Raw genomic sequence first — 19,112 nt, forward strand, 5'->3', positions numbered from 1 at the left:
TGGCTCTAAGAATGAAACTACTCGAGATAGAGCAAAAGACCATTAGACTCAATACGTGCAGCATGAAATTTCCAACAAAAAAGCTCTTCACCTCGCTTTTCTATCTTCAGTAATTCAAGCCGAAAACCACCTCGAAAGCCATGTTTCCACGAAACTTCGAAGTCAGGTACTTCGACCAACTTTTAAGGCTGAAGTACTGAGGATAGAAAAAAACCGCCGGGGACTTTTTTCTAGAAAATTTCATCGTTTACAAATTTGGTCCCATGGGCCTGAGCTCTATCTCCAACGGTTTTCGCAGTATCTGCCTCAAAAGAACCTTCAGCCTCATTAACTTTAGCTCCATTAACTTTTAGCTCGAGAATTGGTTCCTGAAATAAAGTGCATAATGCAACTCTCAATTTCATCCCAAGTGATGTGGAGAAGAGAAAACTTTAGTCTTTTTGGATTTCTTGTTATAACAGATCGGCCGGGACTGAAAGGACTGGCGGACATAACGAGGCTGTCGCAAGCGGTGATAAAAGCGTTGAGGTGGGAGTTGGATCGCAACCACGTAGCGCCGATAAAGGGTGACGTAACAGTATGTGACGCAATGCTCGCAAAAATACCGCAGCTTCGGGAAATATCCCAGCTGCACATGGACGCACTGGCCAAGTTCAAGAGATCGCAGCCGCATCTCGAATTTCCGGCCCTTCACAAAGAGCTATTCAGCGTCGACAGCTGAACTACCGACGGGGCGCAGGGCGACCCGACGCTCCCGGACGACGCGGAACGCGACTGATACGGGGCCTTGCTCTGTCAAGGTTATCACTCAAATTTATTAGCCCCTAATTCGATCGGAGCTTTTCCTCCTTAATCGTTTCCTCGGTGACCCCTTTTCTATTCAATTTTTAGTTACCCAACAGCTTCTCTACTGGCAAATACGAGAATTTCTGCTTCCTAACGTTCCTACGATATTAGCAAACGCTCCCTTTTCCACTATCTGAATTTTCATTCATTAATAAAACCTCAGAGACTCATTTTTATGCCAGATCTCAGCCAGTTTGAGTGCATATTCGTAATCAGCGACCCCAAAAACCCCAAGTTTTAAACTTCCAGTCACAAAATTTCTCATCAAATCTCCAAAGCTGTCTCAGTTCCCGCAATCTTGATCCCAGTTCTGGCGAGAACCTGAAAAAATATCCAAACAGTCCATTACTTTTCAAGTACATGCTTAAAAAATATCGAAAACACTCATTTTTATTACTTAAAACTAAAAAACTTGTTGGAGCCCTCAGAATGGGCTCATTTTCAATAAAATCCGGCACTGTCCAAATTTTACTGTGTACCATAGTAAATTTCCAAACGCTTGTATTCGAGCGTTTTCGATTTAACTACGTTGTGAATTTCGATTATGAAAACAGCATTAACCGTAGCAAAAGAGCATTAATAATCCTACTTTCATCGTCGAGTCAGCACAGTTTCCTCGGTTTCCTCTACGCAGAAAAAATAACAAAGTTTAAACCAAAGAGCGTGTAAAGATAGTATTGAAACATTGGGCAATGATTGAACACAAGTTTGAGCGAGTTTAAATTATATATGCGCTCCATGCCCCTAGAATAACACTGTGCAATAATATTGCACAATATTATCCCGTAGACAGCACACTCGTAAATGTACACCCACGAAAATTCCAACTGTCTAAAACTTCAAAATCCCTTTCCTCAATTTGCCCATTTTTCTACATAAAAACTTGATTTTTCCATTTTTCAATGATTCTAATCCATAGCTAAGGAATTTTTACCCCCAAAAAGTCTCGTAAGATTAATTCCATTAATTCATGAACAAACTGATAAGTTTTTCAAAGTCGAACTGCAAATTTGCACCAGTCTCGTGAGTGTGTGACCTTAAGAAGTTTCGGTACAGGCGATACAATTTTGCCATGCTAAACCATGCTAAAAACATAACAAATTTCAAAAAGTTCACAATTTTATAAAATTTCGTCAACATATTCTTTAGTGCCAAATTTGACAATACAAATTTTTTAAGATTTTTCTTCTACACAGTTATCGAGTAATTGATCACTAAAGTTCACGTCTATAAGCATAGCGTTTCCACAAATTGAGGTATACATTCAGGGCATAAGAAATCTGCTTTAATACGTAATTACTCGATAACTATGTAGAAGAAAATTTTGAAAAAAATTGTGTTTTCGCACTTGATGTTGAAGAACATTATCACCAAATTTGATCAATTTCTTAATAAAGTAACTGAAGTAGTAACTTTTTTCTATTAGAAAATACTTGGCCTCGAATTGATATCATTAATTTTAATGCTGTAAGTAACTTGGATGGAATTTTTTCTAAAATTGATTTAGTTAGAATAAGATAAGAAAAATGGGGCATCGTTTCATTTCATTTTACTTTACTTTATACAAAAGAATTTATTTTACTTTTTATACAAAAGAATTACAGATTTGTATTGTTTTTAATGTACTGTTTTTTTTTTTCAATACTTAAATATCTGAAATTATTTACAGTTGGCTTAATCATTTTTTTAATAAAATTTTTATTAAATTTTTCGTGATATGATCAGGAAACACGGAAGCATCAATGTACTTGTCCCAACCTTGTTTTTCCCTAAGGAAATTTTGGCGGTTTTTATACTTCTGTACCGAAGCTCCTTAAAGGACGTGTCATGTCTACGAGTTATTATACAATTTTTTACAATTTTTTTTCCCCCCCGTACGTAAAAGTATAAAAAAAAAAACAAGAAAACCGATCGAAATAAAGCTTCAAACTTACCACTCGCCTAACCTCAAAATCTCTCTCTCTGTTTCAGATTATTTCCTTCGTATTGAACATATTGGGCCTTAAATAAACATAACATTGTTATATATAAAGTATATATACATGAGAAGCAACATAAAGTGTATATAAACACATACATATATAAATATATATACAATAATATATATTTATTTATGTATATATATGTATATGTATATGTACACATATATATTAATTTAAGATTAATATATCTATATATGTATACACGAGAAAACACAATGGTACGTGTGTATGTATATATATAGATGAGCTATCGGTTGTTATGATACATACACAAAGTATATTATTGACTAATTAAGGTTGAGAGAGGGGGAGAGGACCGGGGGAGTACGTGGAATGGGGAGAAAGATGTAGGAAGTGGATAAAAAAAGAAAAAGCGTCTCGAGTGTGGAGCGAGATGATGGGAGCGTTGAGGAATTGGCAGAATCGTCGTTCTCGAAGAATTCGTCGAAGTTTGCTCGTGGGACACGTGACTGTTGTTTTTGTTCGAGGCTGTTGCAAGTGCGTGTGTTTCTCCGCGGGGCGAGATATTAGTTCGAAGCTTTTATTTGGATATAGTGATATAAAAAGAGATGGGGCTAAAAAGAGAGAGACGTAAACGGAGATATCGCGACAGGAACGAACGTAAGGAAGGTTCATAACCTCAAAAGGAACGGACACGCTTAAAAAATACGTAAATATTTCTCGCGCGCGCGACAGCGTTCCCATTCTCCCCCCCTCCCGCCTTCTTCGCCCTGCTCCCGAGGCTCACGAAGACTGACGACGAAACTCTGGCGGCACACTCGCGGTTCGGACACACAAACGCAACGGAGGTTATAAAAAAATGACGTAAAATCGAGCTTGCTGGGCAAATTCCTCGAGGTTTTTCGGCTCAAAAAGAGGCTTACGAGGATCGTTATTATTTGTGTTTTTACCACGAAATTTTAAGGACCGGAGGTTTTGTGATACTATCGTGGAATGCGAGAGGAAAACGCGAGGAGACGAAGACGAGCCCGAACAACCGGAAGTGATGTTTTGCACTCGCGTACAAATATACAAACGAAGAAACGGACGTAAAAATATTAAAAATTATAAAAGAAATAAACGAAGACGTAAATAGCTTAAGCGGACAGAAACGAAAGGTGAAGGATTTATTTCGATCGAAATATGGGGGGCTAAAGCACGCGGCAAGGGACGGCGAAGGACGCGTCGGGGAGTGCGCTAAATACCGTTAAACTATTGTTGACACTTGAAAACCGCAGACACACGCCACACACTAAAATCAAGGACACTCCGAGCATCGAAGAATGATGAGGAAACCGTTGAAACAACCGAGCGCGAATAAGTGTCAAACTTTCATCGATTAACGCATTAACGAATAGAATTCATTTGTTATTAGTGAGAAACACACAAACTGTAGAAACGACACACGCTACATTATCAGCCTCGCCCACTCGCGGAGACACTTTCTGCTGCGACCGAGATAAGAAAATACGATGGAATACGAATTAGCGCGACTGACCAACGGGGGATTCATTTCTACGAATGAAAAAATAAATAAAATAAAAATTACGAAAAAACACACACTCTACGATACACACGTTTCGAATAGGAAAATTATTGTCACAATTTCGAGTTACATTTTATATAATAATATATATAAATATATATATATGAATAAAAAATAAAAAATAAAGAATTTAAAAACGTTGACGGATAATACGGCGTTTGTTTGAATGCTGATTATTCGAGGAGCGTCGAACACTCGGACAAAATTTCACGTTCCTTGCACGCCCCCCCCACTCCTTTTCCTTTCCACTTAAAAAAAACATTCGCGAAATCGTGCCTCCGAAAAGAGCCGAATTTTGATTGTAAATAGGCCATTTTCCGGGCGAAAATGTCCTCATAAAAAAGTATAAAAACCAAGACGTCGAAGGTGATTCGACGAACGTAATAAAAACTGGGAAACGATCACCGCGGTGGTCTCGCCGTGTGAAGCGCGAGTGGATCGAACGCCGGGAAGTTGTATCGGAACGAAAAAGCTCGCAAATTTTGACCAGCCTCCGTAGAAAAATAGAAGAAAAAGTTTATATTTCGTGATTGAAATCGTGATTGCGAAGACACAAATCTGCGATCGGAATACTTCGTCGTTTTTGTCGAATTTCCTCGAAACAAAAAAAAGTGTCTCCTCGCATGAGCGTCATGCCGGGGAAATTTGTTTTCGCCCAAAAATCTAAGTGACCATGCAAAAAAGTGAAAAGCCTTTTCTAAAAATCGATCGCCGCAGAATTGTGTTTTCGGAATTTGGTGTTGGTGCGAGCGCGGTAGAAAACACGAAAACTATGAAAAATGGCAAAACACGTACCTGTCAGAGCTGCGCGAGGAGCCGCAGCGGGCATTAAACGAACCGAAGCGAGAGCGAGACGATTCCGATCGAACGAATATGTTAAGATAATATTTAAAAAAAAAAAACGACAATTTACACAAAAAATGGATGCGGGCCACTGTCGGCGAGCCTGGAGATGTTCGATCGTCGAAAACGGGGGTTGAACACCGAAGAATCAGAAGTAAACACTGCGAACAGAAACAGAACCCACACGCACACACACCACACGCTTGGACGACAGCCGACAGCCGCGAGCCCTGTAGGCAGAAAAACTCACGAGTCTCTCACTCTCTCTCTTCCTCTCTCCCCCTCCGTTGCGTTATAATAATGATAATAATAATAATATTAACATAAAAATATAAATAACGACAAAGTAACACACGAAGCGACGTAATACATAGGCGTTAATAAATTGTAATAAAAAAAAGTATAATAAATGAGAAACAGAGAATCAGAGAGGAATTTAAAAACGAAGAGAACAAAGCGTAGCGAGATCTATCGATTATAAAAAAAAACGAATGCGAAAAACAAAAAATGACGAAAATTAATGAAAAATATGTAAGGACGAGCGAAGAGACAAGATGACACACGTAAAAGAGATGGAAAAAGAAAATTTATTTCTTGCATAAATAACGAAGATATTATATCCGCGTAATAGATAAAATAAAAAATCTTAGGGGCTGAAATAACGAGTGTGAGTTGGAGCGCGAGAGCGATGTCGAGTGAATGTGCGAAAGTTGGTAATGGCGGCGACGGAGATAATGAGAACACAAGGTGTAAGGAAATACAAAGTGCGTCGTAAAATAATATGCGTGAAAAGGTTTTTATTGGATCGTCGAAAAATGAGGAGGTCGAGTTACAAGCGATTTATCGATAAATCGAGGAAAATACAGTGCGTGGTGAATGTAGCGCGGATGATGGCCTTTTGTACCGAGATTCTAAATTTCGACTTGTATATTTTTCGAACCGCCGCAGCGAAGCCACGCCTCCTTCAGCAGGACCACGCAAGCACGCACGCACGCACACAACACGCGTTTTGACACACGAGATAAATGAACAGAGGCTCGAAGAAATAAAAATGACGGAGAAATATTGGCGAAACGAGAGACGATGGAGAGCGGAAAATCTACGGGAGCTCCATTTACACTCGCGAAACTGACACAAAACTTCGACGCCAACGAGAGCGAGCAAGCCGAGCTCGGAAGGTCGTTCGCAAAATGTCGGCCGAAAATTATTGACTCGGTTCGCTCTCGCGACAGGTTAATGCGAATTATTGCGAATCAATTAATATTTAGCGTACTTAGCGTTTGGATAAACACACTTTCGCGGCTGCGTTCGCCGACTCTCGGACTGATTATACGTAATCAATTTTCAATAAGGCATAGAATTTAAAGAGGAAAGGAGACGGTGAGCTAGAGGGAGTCAAATGAGGGTTTGCCTCTTACGAGTGGTATTCGATCGTTTCGACTATTTCGTGTCTTTCGCCTTAGAGATTTTTCTCTCCTTTATAGCGACATACATGAATTCTCATGTATATGTTAATATTTAATTTTATATACACGAGTTAATATTTAAAAAAGAGAAAATTGATAAAAAAAAAAAAAAAACAGTATTGTAAAACAAGACACTTAGAAAAGTACGCGCCAGACGAACACCACGCATAATCATCAAACGAATTCACTTTATCGAAATTTCTCGACAGAACGAATGTCGAGACATTTTTTCAACTGGAAATGTGCTTGCCGCGAGAGAATTTTTCTCGCAGCTAACCTCCAAAATTTCGATACAAACTTCTCGAATTAACGACGCTCTTCACTTCATATTTTCATCGCTCTAATTACGAACGTTTTTTCTAAAAATCATACTCGAATTCATTGTTAAGAGCAACGCATATTTGGGGATCGAACTTGTTCGAAAGGACAGCGACGAAAAGACGGGACGAGAAATACATACGAAACGGATGTGACACAACTTTTGTTGTAGTTCGACTAACAAACGGCGGCGGAGCGCGGTAGGAGGAAGGGTGGGGAGAGGGGAGGGGGCGAGAGAGCAAAAATCTGTCTTAGCGAACGCGTGATAATCGCGTAACGGTTTTTATGTTGATTTATAGAGGAAGTAGCGAACGTAACGATAAAAATATAATTAATATAGTGGCGAGTGCGAATTTTCGATAAATAAATGATAAAATCGAGTATGAAGGTCGCGAGTGATGCGCGTGAGCGCTAATATTTTCAGACTCATTGTGATATTATTAAGAAAGGTAATAAATAATAATAAAAAAAAACGAGAAAAAACAAAAGTAACAGGGGAATGAGCCGCGACAAGGGATTTTATCGGCGGAAGTGAGAATGCGGTGTGATTGGAAATAGGCGATCGTAGAAAAAAAGGGTATTGTTGCTGTAGCGCATTAGAAAGTGGGGGAAGAACGCGTAGGGTGTTGGGATTTCATGAAAATTACGAGTGAGATAATCGGTGCGCAATATTTCCCCCGCCTTTTCCCATTTTCCATTTATTTCCTTCATCAGCGCGCCGCGTGCGCGGCGTGTGTGATGCTCGAGAAAAAAATGTTGCGATAACGTGCCTGCGTGTCCCTCCGTACCTGCGTGCCTGCGTGTGCATTTTTTTCCCGGATAAAGCGCTTTCGTTTTAAATAATATTAAATAACGAAGAAGGAGAAGAAAAAAATACACAAAAATAAAATAAAACCAGAATGAATTACGAGAGAGGAATCGTATCTCGAACAAACGAACGTAGACGATAAATGAATAAATAATTTCAAGAATAAAAAAAGAAAGAAAAAACTAACACGACACGAGCCGGTCGACTCGGCCGTTCGAATTTTCATCTCTCTCTCTCTCGCGTTCTACTAGTTGAGCCGGCGTTATAAGAAAAATAAACAAAATGGCAGTTTTGTCGCGTCGCGCATCGTCAAACTTTATCTTATTATTACTATTATTATCATTATTATTATAAACAAACAAAACAACAACTAAATAATATAAATAGTTAATTATGAATTATTCTTTATTTTTCCCGTTATTGTTATAATTATTAATTATTATATACATCATCGGATTTATTCATCGAGATATCGATTATTCAAATTTGTTTGTTGTAAATAGGCCAAGGTGCAGCAGCTACACACACGTAGACGAAAAACGAAAAATAACGAAAAGAAGACAAAAAAATACGCAAAAAAATTAAATAAAATAAAATAAAGACGAAAAGAAACAACATAATATTCATACGAGACAAGGAAATGAAAAAAAAAAAAAGAAGAAAAAAGATGATAAAATTTACACTATAAGTACCTTTAGCGAAAAAAAAATTAAATAAATAAAGAAAAAAAGAAACTCTCGCGACGTGCCGCGCGTGTCGAAATATCACGACGAGTTCGATGCGGTATATATATATATATATATATATATACATACATAAATATATATATATATATATATATATACATAATATATATATATTTAATTGAAGAAATAATCTAAAGTTTAAATAGATAACCACATGTAACGTCGACACTTGGAAACAAAAAAAAACGATTAAATACAGTTTTTTAAATGCAGTTACAAACTTGTGTTTTATTATGACTATTCACTCGTTTTTTTTAGTGCTTAACCTCCATTACGCGGAACAAAATTATGACATGATTTTATGCGAGCCTGAGAAAAATGTTTACACAAAACACAACCGCACATCTGTGTAATTTAGCTACACTCAAATTTTACGGACGATTTATTTTAGCACGGGATTTTAGGTTCGATTCAGGGAAAACGAATTGTGAAAGTTTATGGTTCGATTGAAATCGCGTGGCTTTCTTTTGGGGGAGGCTTGATATAAGAACGTTGGAAGACTAAACTTTGCGGTGACGATGGAATGGATATTATTTAATTATTGGGAAAAAAGATTTAGACTTTTGAATAAACGGAAGAATTCGATTCATAGACGTTCGAGCAAACAATGCTTTCTTTGTGAATTAGAGGGAAATTATTGGCAGGGCGCAAAGCACGAAATAGCGCGCGCGGTTTTGCGACGCTGACCTGCCATCTAACGAAATCCGTCGGAAACAAATGGAATAAAATTTTAGCGACCGCTGGCGCGCGCATCTCAGCTTTCTTCGAACTCCGTGAATGCCGCGCACCGCACGCCACGACACGAACTTAACCTCCAAAATTCTCTCATTGCTCTCTCAATTGCTCGAAGAGGAATCATCGACGCCGGAACAACGCTGCCGCTGCTGCTAACACGTGCTTCGACAACTGTCCCGGTAATTTTTATTATAATTCTGCCACTTTAATAGTTTTTCTTCCTGTCGAATGCACAATACTTTCCAACGCTATTTGGCGGCACTTTTTTTACGCATCAGTGTTTTTGAGCTTCTTGGCCGCGAGTCAAAGTACCACACTTTTCTAACCTCCCACACGTGTCGTAAACAAATCCGTGTATCCACTCGCCTCACAATCATCTTCGTCCCAATCAAGGATCCTCAAATCCAACATCATTTAATTGACAATTTAACGACTCCCTCTCTGGATTTCCTTTCCGTGTTTAACCCTCGATTTTTTACACGAAACATCGAATAATTCGAAACAATTTTACTGTATTGAAGGACTACAAGTCTGGGCTATAATTTGATTACTTAATATTGACTCCCATGACATTCAGGATTGTGAAAATTGTTCTTAGAAGTAATTTAGTAGATCAAAGTTCCTGTAGCAATACTCTGTCAATAAATCGGAAAATCTGAGACGATTACAGTATTTGGAAAACTAGATAGTCGGAGCTTGATTTTTGAATGAAGAATTTTGCATGTGTATGCGTCGCAAAAATCTTTTTTCAACTTTTAAGAGAGAAAATGAGTTTTGCTCTAAAATAATGGTTTTCAACTATGTTGTGCCGTTGCAAGGCTTCTGAATCGTTTGAATCGTTGCAGAAAACTTGAGAAACAATGGCGATAAAGAAGCAGAAGCGTTCTGTGGAGGAGACTGGAACAGCGGGAGCCGAAAAGTCTCAAAACGGGGGCGAGCGATTGAAGAAACTAGAGAAACAGGTGAAAAAAATAAAACTAGAAAAGCAGTCGGAGGCGAAGCCTGTGAAAAAATTAGAGGAGACTGCTCCGGCAGGAGCAGCCAAATCTCAAAATGGTGGTGAAAAGAAAAAAAAAATTAAGAAAGAGGCAAAACAAATGAAACTGGAGAAGCAGTCGGAGTCCAAGCTTGTGCCAAAGTCGGAGAAGACTGAAGCGTCGTCGAATGCTGCTAAGAAAGCAGCAAAGTTCATGAAGAAGAAAGAAAATCGGCAAGAGGCGCGTAAACAGCAGGGACAGTTCAAAGCAGAGAATATAAATTTGACAGCAGAAGAAATACAGCAAAGAATTAAAGTAATGAGGGCACGCGAGAGCTTGACAAAAACAGCAAAGAGAAAATTGGGAGTGTTGGTCAAAAAGCTGGCTATTTTGGAGGGTACTTACCAACCTCACTCCCAAACTCAAAGTAAACTCAAAGCCGCTTCTCAAAACGTCGTGTCTAAAAAGTTAGAAGAAAAGGTCAGGTTAGAAGCTGCTAAAAAAACCAGCAACGGCAGAGCCAAAGATTTTCCCAAGAAAAACGTATCCGAAAAACCCAAAAATTTAGTCGCAGAAACGAAAATAAACAAAAAAAAATCACAGAAAGCTGGTGACAAAAGAAAAGTGATGGTCAAACAAGCAGAGCCAGAGCAAAGTGATGACGAGGAGGAAGAAGATGTCGAAGAAGCTGAAGAAGAGGAGGACAGCGACGAAGAAATGGATCTATCCCAAGCTACCAATGCATCCGAAGAAGAAGATGACGACGAAGAAGAAGAGGAGGAGGAAGAGGAAGAGGAAGAAGATGATGATGAGGAAGAAGAAGAGGAAGAGGAAGAAGAAGAAGAAGACGAAGAAGAAGAATCAAAGCCCCCGGTTCAAAAGAACACGAAAAAAGAAAAAAAGATTGAGCCCCCAGCGAAGAAACAAGCCCGTCCAGAAGCAGCGAAAGAGACGGGGCAGAAAAAGCGATTTGTTCTCTTCGTGGGAAATCTTTCTTACCAGTGAGTATGCACAGAAATCAATTTGCTTTCTGTCTCCAAAAGCCCTCAGGAATCCAGCGTTAATTTTATTTTCTAACATTTCAATTCCAGAGCTACCGAGGACGATGTTAGAAAACATTTTTTGACTAAAGTTGGAGCCGTTGAGAACGTCAGGATTCCAATGAAACCGGGGAGTAAAACCCCACGGGGAATCGCCTACGTCGAGTTGACCAACGAGACCGACTATCAGGTCAGTAAACAAGAAATTCTATCGAAACTGAGGAGAAGCTTTCTTGGAGCTTCGGACTCTGTTTTCGAACCAACCGATCATTAAATCAAATTTTACTTTCCTTTTTTTATTAACAGAAAGGACTGGGACTCCACAATACGACGATAAACGGTCGTAGAATAAACGTCGAGTACACACAAGGAGGCTCCAAATCCGTGGGCAAAAGGTCGGAAATTGTTTCGAAAAACAAGAAATTACACGCCATGAGGAAAAGCGGAATGTTCGCCGGGAAACGTGACAATCGGAACGAGCGTCGGCAAAAACAAAAACGGACGTAGCAGCTCTCTACGTCGCTCACTACCCTCGGCAAATAATTTTGCATTTACAGACTACATGAAGGTACACGAGAATCGAAGAAAGAAAGAAAACGAAAGCTGTGAGTGAAGGACTGTCGGTTGCTGAATTTTCATTGATGTTTTTTTTTCATCTTCACGAATATTATCGTACTCGATCCCTTGACTCACCAACGATTATTATTACTGTTAACAATCTGTTGCAATCACATTTGTAGGTAATAAATTGATACGAAATTGTATCGCACTCGATTCCAGATTTTTTTATTACCTCCCCCCAATCTCTTTCTGCTCTCCGTACAAACTTCGATAAACAACGTTCATTAGAGAAAACATCCGCTACTTTAGCAAAGAAAATGAGGGTTTGACGACTTTTTATTTTTCGATTCTCAGATCGAGGCTCAAATACCCAATTGTTCGTGCATAACTTTTTTATTCAATTTACTCAGTGAATTTTTCCAGTTCAATTATTCTTTGTTCTTCCTCAAAATACTTGAATGAAAATGTTCAGTCACGAATCACGTTTTTACAGTTTTGTGACAACTACCAAAGGGCTCGGTGGGTTTTGACGTTTAATACATGGAAAATCGTAATAAAAAACGAAATTTTAGTTCGCACACCGTTGATTATACAAGTTTTGAAAAATCGGCAACTCCCAACTCGTTCACCGTTAAACCGAGTGAAGATTTTCACTCGGTTTAGGGAGCTTCGAGTTTTCTCGTCACAAAACGAGGTGCGGTGGCTCGAATATTGCCAACTTTCGCTATGACAATGGTCTTCCAACGTAATATTCTAGGCGCATACACTGCAGAGAGACAAAAACCATAGAAATTTTTTTACAGTGACGTTCCCTCGAGGCGTCAAACGACGAAAAAAATTTTCACTGAAAAATACTCCTTCCACAAACGTTTCCATTTCCCCAGCGTTTTACGATTGCAGCAACATTCGCGAGCCATGAAAATTCGAGGAAAATCGATTTCAAATCCACCGGAAAATCGTCCATCGAAATATATTTCTCGTCGATGAAGAAAAAAAATGCCAGAACGAGAAAAAAAGTGCGTTACCCCTGGTGGGACTCGAACCCACAATCCCCGGTTTAGGAGACCGATGCCTTATCCATTAGGCCACAGGGGCTATTTAATCGGTAGAGATAAAAAGTCTGAAATAACGTTATTTCGACTGGAGTCGAAGAAGCGTTGAGGGATGGACGAAAACCCTTGAAAAATCTCGTGAAAAAAATATTTCCAAGAAATTGAGTAAAAACAATGTGTTTTCTATCGTTTGAGAGGAGCTGCGAGCTGCCACTCCTCGTCTCGGTGGTCTCGGCGCTTCTCGACTGTTTTCCGTGGCGCGCGCATGCGCGGACTGCAGTCAGCCGCTTCTCGGAAATGTCTGGCAGCGTGGCACAAAATTTAACCACGAAAAAAAACTCTCCAAATACTGCCTCGTTGGAGCTCCACGAGGAAATTGAGTTTCGAGAATATTTTCAAGTGCGAAACAAATTTTTTCACTTTTCTATGACTTTTAACGATTTTATCACTTTCCCATTCGCACTAGGAAACTTTCGATGCTCCTGATCCGTACACCGGCGCAAAATCTCCTGGCGAAATCGACCTTCGCGATCGCATTCAGGTCCGACCTTTTTTTTTAATAATAAATAATGAAAAAATGGAAAAGTTCAAATTCTCCAGTTCGAACGTTGCTTCGACCTTGAAATTCGAAAATTCACTCCGATTTGCAGTTTTCATTGAATTTTGAAAAATTATTCACTATTTTCATTAAAAATCCCTCTGATTATTTCAACAAAATTGCTTCGAACGTTTTTTTTTCAAAAATTCAGGAATTTCAATTTATTTTTCGAGCCTGTTGACCGAGCAGCAGATTCGATTGAATATTTTTTTGCTCCCAGCGATAAAAAATGCTAAACATTTTTTTGAAATTTTAGAAAATAATTTTTCTAGGAGCAACAAATTTGTCGATTCGAATTTTTTTTGAGAATTTTCGTTTCGTCAGTATCGAAAGGAAAATTTGATTAAAACCTGCAGAATTTGGAGTCCGAAAATGGACACTTGCGTCAAGAATTGGAAGAAGCGAGAGAGGCTTGGGCGGAGGATAGAAAAAAAAGGGAAGAAGAAATGGCGTCGAAATCGGCAGAGCTGAGTGGACTTGCGGAGGAGAAAAGGGCGTTGGAATCGTCGAAAAAAGGCCGGAAGAGCGTCTCGATCGAGGCCAATGTTGATCAAACGGACGCGAGCACTTTGACGGAAAATCATTCCCAAGACGAGGATCGAATGAAAACGTTGAAGGAAAAGCTCCAACAGGCGAACGCGAAGCTGTGCGAAACGAAAAACAATTGCACGCACTTACGACAGGAACTTAACAAAGCCCAAAAGGTCCGAACGACAGAAAAGTCGAAAATTTTTCCTTCAATCGACTTTCAAACTTGAAATTATTTTTTTGAGCTCAAAATTATTTTTTTTTGCCCCCAAACTTAACATGGACCGAAAAATCATTCTTGATATCGCCTCGCACTAAAAATCTTCGATGAAATCGAAAAAATTGAAAAAAATGAAACATTTTGACAAATCAAGTTTCAAAAATTTGAAAAATTAATAAAAAATATTTTTTTTTTCGTTAAAAAATAATAAAAATTAATTTAAATTCAAATTTTTTGGATTTAAACAAATAAATTTCATCTTTGATCGAAAGTAGCTGAAATTTTGGTCCGAGGCAGGTGCTGCGAAGCGAATTAGGTGAGAGCGCGACAACGATCGCGAGTTTGTTGTCGAGCCGCGGAGGGAGCGAGGGGGGGGGTTGGCGAGGTCGAGCGCAGCAGATTCTTCGATTGGAGCAAACGGTGGGGGAGCTGCGCGAGAAATTGGGGGATCGGCAAAGTTGCCAGTCTTTGGGATCGTCTACGCTGTCGAATTGGACGGGTAAGAAAAAATAGACTCGAAAATCGCTTTTTCGGAAGCTCATCGAGACGATGAGAAGGATGAAAAAAATAAAAAAAAACATTGTCAAAGGAATCAGCGAGTAGCGAACAGAGGAATTTGGTCCATTTGCGAAATCTTGAGAAGGAGAGACGCCGGACGATCGAAGAGCGGAGCCTGGAACTCGGGCGAGCGGAACTCGCGCTCCAGAAAAGCGAGAAACAACTCCAGGCCGCCAGGGCGAGGATTAAAATCTTGGAAAATGACCTTAACAAAGCTCGAACGACTTTTACGCTTTTGAACGAAAAAATAATGCACGACGATCGGCTCATCGAGGCCCTTAACGTACGCATCGAAATTTGACATTTTTTATCAACTAACCCCCTTAACCCGTTAAGGTAGTTCATGCTTGTGAGATCGTATTTTATGGGCGTCTAAATTGCCTCATAGAGGAAGCTATGTGACGATGAAAAATTTTTTTTTCCAGTTTTCAATTTTGAAATTTTTAAAAAAAGGGTGTCGACGCTCTAACTTCCGGAAATTTAAAGATTTATTACTAATTTTTTTTTTTATAAATAGATTATCATAATAGGAAGGTTGGTATTGAATTTGGGAAATATCGGTTGAGCGGTTTAAATTTGATGATTTTAGGAATTTTACGAAATTATGAGTTTTTCGAAAAATCCGCTTTAATTTGTGGAAATTAATTTGGAAAAGTTAAAAGTCGATAAAAGAGTTAAAATTTTATGTAAAAAAAAATTAAAAGTAACAAATTACTTTCTCAAGCTTTAAGAACAATGCTTAAAGCTTCCTCCATGAGGAAGCCAAAATGAAAAATATAGCACCTCATAGAGTAAGCTTTGACCTTCTTGAAGAAGCAATTTGCAAATTTTTTACTTCCTAATTAAAGTATTACTGGATGGATAGCCCAGCCGATAAATTGTACCTGATCGGAATTTCCGTACTTCGTGATGCAATAAAAATATGAAAAAATTCAGCAACATTTGGAAAGTTATGAACTACAATTATCAATAATAATATTGCCCAAAAGTTATTAATAAATTGTTTAAATAAATAATTTTTTAACAATTTTACAGTAAACCCTTGTTTTTTTTTTACGAATCGAATGTGCCCATTTTTCTGAATGCTCATCATTTTTTGCCGAATTTTCGTGGATTTTTGAAATTCCCTTTTTTAAATTTTTTAAGTGGCTCTATTTGTACACTTTTGATCCAGTAACTTTGAGACTTTTCAAAACTGATGATGAATATGTCTTCTAAAACATATCCAAAATTCAAATTTTTCAAAATTTTTTTCAAAATTTTTTCAAGAAATTTCAAAATCCACGAAAATTTTGAAAAAATTCACGAGCATTCGGAAAAATACACACATTTGATTCGTAAAAAAAAACCGTAAAATCGTAAACCGTCACCGTAAAATTATTGAATAATTAATTGTTTAAACAATTTGTTATTAACTTTTGGGCAATATTATTATTGATAATTGTTGTTCATAGCTTTCCAAATGTTGTTGAATTTTTTTCAGATTTTTATTGCATCACGAAGTACGGAAATTCCAATCAGATATAATTTTTAGTCGAGCTATCCATCTAGTTATACCTTAAAGATATCACACTAAATTAATGTCAGAGTTATTAATTAAAAATTGTAAATACATTTTTTCAACTTACTTTTTGGCGAAGGATCCACCACTGACTGAACCCGAAATTTCATTCGTCCCTGGCTAAAATACTGAAACGGTACAGATATACGAAAAACTACAGAAAACCCCCTTAACAGGCCCAGCTCGGAGCCGTCGAGGAAAAGTACCGCGAGCGCGAACGCCTCGCGAGGAACGAGAAAAACAAAGCCGAGGAATCGTGCAAGGATCTGAAAAACGAGTTGGCAGGCCTTAAATCTCAGCTCGATCTTCTCAGACTGAAACTCGCGGAGCGAGAAACCGAAATTTCAAACTTGAGGTTCGACCCCGCCCAGATCCCCCGATCTATTCGAATGAGCAATTTTCCCTGGTTTTTTAAATCCAGGAACCGTTCCGAGGAGCCAAAACGCCGAGGAACCGCCGATCCCGCCGAAGTCGGTTCCGGGCCCCCGAACGTCAACGATCCTCCAGCGATCCACAGTCCCAGGGACTCCCAAAAAACGATAAATTCCTCGCCCAACGAATACGTGACTTTGAGCCTCGCCGCTGAAGCCGAACGACAGCGACTCTTCGAACTCGTCGGTCTGCTGAACGGGCGAGTCGACAAAGAGCGAGCGGAAGTCGATCGAGTTACAGTTAAATATTCCGAATTTTCAATTTTTTTATTCCACCATTGAAATTCCAAAAATTCAGTCTTCGAATGATAGAAAATCAAGGAAATCAATGGAGTGAATCAACCCTCAGAATGTACACTCGAACGAAGCACCTTCGGACCGTACATAAGTGCTGACTCAAATTTCATTTTTTTTAACTGAAATTTTCGAGGTCAAATGAAATCCAAAATTCAAACATAAGTAGGTGATTTCGGGGTCAAATTCTCTGACCAATCACCTTGTGACGGGACACATAATAATTTTTCCAACGAAAATATTAACTCAACGGGTAAACCGTACACTGGCACCTGCAAACTGTACACAAGTGCGAAGTGGACTTGGATTACTTCAACCCGCGTTTTCAAGATGAAATAATATTTAATGTTGAGATATAAGTATACGTTTTTGGGGTAGAATCGTATGGGCAATCGAGTCGTGATGGAACAAACTCCATTTCTGTAGACCAAAATATTTAAGCAGCCCTCAAATCTTCCACTTATCCGAGCCCTTCCGAACCGCACATGAGTGCGAGTTGGAATTTAATTGACTCAACTGATGATTCCGTGGTGAAAATAAAATCCGAAATTCAGACATGAGTAGGTGATTTTGGGGTAGAATTTTCCGGCCAATCACGTGGAGTCCACAAAAAAGAAATTCAACGGTAAACTGTCGTGAAAAACTCGAATTTCAAGTTTTTTTCGACGATTTCAGGGGCTGTTACGCCAGGAACGTTCGAAGAGTGCCAAGCTCGAGACGAAATTGCAGAGACTCGAGATGGAAAGAGTCGGAATCGGAGCGGGAAGATTCGAGGCCGGTTACAGCTGCAGATCGAGAAGCTTCAAGTCTTCGGTGAACTTGGGTTCCAAACGCGAAGTCGGTGACCCTGAAAAGCTTCGGTTAAGGTGGGCAATCAATAAAATCGTTGAAACTAAACTTCAAATGAAAAATTCGGCGCTTGGAGGCTTCGAGGGGTAATAAAAATGGCGGAAAACTCGGTCCGAACAGGGTGGAGCTTCTCGAGGAAGAGTGTCTCACGCTGAAAGGCAGGTTGGCGACGATCGAGCGCGACAAAGCCACGGACTTGGAGATCTACAAGAAAATGTTGCAGCAGGCCCGAGCCACGTTCCAGCAAGCTTTCAGGTTGCTTTTTCTCAAAATTGGGTTTCAAAAATCATCGAAATTTGATTTTCCGCTCCCCCGGGAAAACCGATTTAAAAAATCCTCCAATTTTCACCTTTCCAAACTCTTTTTTCTCATTTTCCCAAAAAATATCTCAACCATAAATAAAACGAGTTTTCTCCCTGGATCGTCGAAGGGAAAACGCGAATTTCGTCGCGGGCTGCCACTCGAACGTGACGATTTGAGGGGAAAATCGCTCCGTCGAGTTTTCCGAAAAATGAAGAAAAACCCCCGCGCAAAACAGCAGCAAAGCTCTGAATTTTCATCGAAACAATAAAAAATATTTTCACACAATCAAGTAAAAACCTGTAGATTTTCATGAAAATAAATAAAAAAAATTTTCATTCAAACTCCGAAATTCATGACAGAAAATTCTCTTCCCAAAATTCACCAAAAACCTCGCAAATTTCCATTCCAAAATTTCCAATTTAAAAAAAAAATCGAAAATTCGAAAGAAAACACCACAAAACCGAGTCAAAAATCATCAAATTTTCCACGGAGAGACTTGAAGAAAAAATTACTGTGTTTTTACAGTATTTACAACCCGCAACCAAGCACAGGTGTGTTGCGGGTCCAAAGACGAAAATTAGCTACTGCCACGTGGTAAAATTTCAAGCAGTATAGTTTCACTTGAGCGTACTTGGTGTTCGCGAACGTTTCAAAAGTCGTCCTATATTTAAGGTGGCTCTTCCGCAAAGAAGTGAATTTTTTTCGAGAATATGAACTTTTATTCGTCCCGTGGGCCCGGGCGTTAAAAAAATCGAGACATTTCCCGATTCCGTCCGGTCCGATTCCCCGATGAAAAACGCTTCGTCGCAAAGCCACGAGCGCCATTGTCACACCGCGTTTATAATAATTC

General features: G+C 39.1%; 3 protein-coding genes and 1 non-coding gene across 8 annotated transcripts in view; 3 read left to right on the forward strand and 1 right to left on the reverse strand.

Annotated features, from left to right (window-relative positions):
• Hr3 (Hormone receptor 3) overlaps positions 1–8,767 on the forward strand; it is an 80,047-nt gene extending 71,280 nt beyond the window's left edge. For all 5 annotated transcript variants that reach the window (XM_043431648.1, XM_043431645.1, XM_043431649.1 and 2 more), the window contains 2 exons: positions 462–800; positions 2,818–8,767. In XM_043431648.1, the coding sequence (XP_043287583.1) occupies positions 462–721 (260 nt within the window). In that variant the 3' untranslated portion in view covers positions 722–800; positions 2,818–8,767. The remainder of the gene's footprint in view (positions 1–461; positions 801–2,817) is intronic.
• Positions 8,768–9,311: 544 nt separating this feature from the next.
• On the forward strand, positions 9,312–12,081 carry LOC122417833 (glutamic acid-rich protein-like). Its single transcript, XM_043431650.1, has 4 exons — positions 9,312–9,469; positions 10,136–11,268; positions 11,359–11,497; positions 11,614–12,081. Exons 2-4 carry the CDS (start codon positions 10,151–10,153, stop codon positions 11,812–11,814), a joined length of 1,458 nt encoding a protein of 485 aa, XP_043287585.1. The 5' UTR covers positions 9,312–9,469; positions 10,136–10,150; the 3' UTR covers positions 11,815–12,081.
• Positions 12,082–12,890: 809 nt separating this feature from the next.
• Positions 12,891–12,963, reverse strand: TRNAR-CCU (transfer RNA arginine (anticodon CCU)). Its single transcript has one exon. It is a non-coding gene; the product is annotated as a tRNA-Arg (tRNA).
• A 1,001-nt stretch (positions 12,964–13,964) lies between these two features.
• On the forward strand, positions 13,965–18,860 carry LOC122418397 (coiled-coil domain-containing protein 13-like). The gene is made up of 8 exons (XM_043432570.1): positions 13,965–14,222; positions 14,564–14,742; positions 14,870–15,107; positions 16,562–16,740; positions 16,807–17,056; positions 17,786–17,976; positions 18,080–18,214; positions 18,788–18,860. The coding sequence occupies exons 1-8, from the start codon at positions 13,965–13,967 to the stop codon at positions 18,858–18,860; spliced, it is 1,503 nt and encodes a 500-aa protein (XP_043288505.1).
• Positions 18,861–19,112: the final 252 nt, after the last annotated feature.

Source organism: Venturia canescens, chromosome 11 (genome assembly GCF_019457755.1).
Source record: "Venturia canescens isolate UGA chromosome 11, ASM1945775v1, whole genome shotgun sequence".
NCBI lineage: Eukaryota > Metazoa > Arthropoda > Insecta > Hymenoptera > Ichneumonidae > Venturia > Venturia canescens.

What these genes read in the sequence shown, in the direction of transcription:
- LOC122417833 (XM_043431650.1), top strand. Translation starts at nt 10,151, where the DNA reads ATGGCGATAAAGAAGCAGAAGCGTTCTGTGGAGGAGACTGGAACAGCG. An exon ending in GTGGGAAATCTTTCTTACCA is followed by an intron (nt 11,269 to 11,358) that starts GTGAGTATGCAC and finishes TTTCAATTCCAG; the next exon opens with AGCTACCGAGGACGATGTTA. An exon ending in CCAACGAGACCGACTATCAG is followed by an intron (nt 11,498 to 11,613) that starts GTCAGTAAACAA and finishes TTTTATTAACAG; the next exon opens with AAAGGACTGGGACTCCACAA.
- LOC122418397 (XM_043432570.1), top strand. Translation starts at nt 13,965, where the DNA reads ATGGCGTCGAAATCGGCAGAGCTGAGTGGACTTGCGGAGGAGAAAAGG. An exon ending in AACTTAACAAAGCCCAAAAG is followed by an intron (nt 14,223 to 14,563) that starts GTCCGAACGACA and finishes GGTCCGAGGCAG; the next exon opens with GTGCTGCGAAGCGAATTAGG. An exon ending in CGGAAGTCGATCGAGTTACA is followed by an intron (nt 17,057 to 17,785) that starts GTTAAATATTCC and finishes CGACGATTTCAG; the next exon opens with GGGCTGTTACGCCAGGAACG.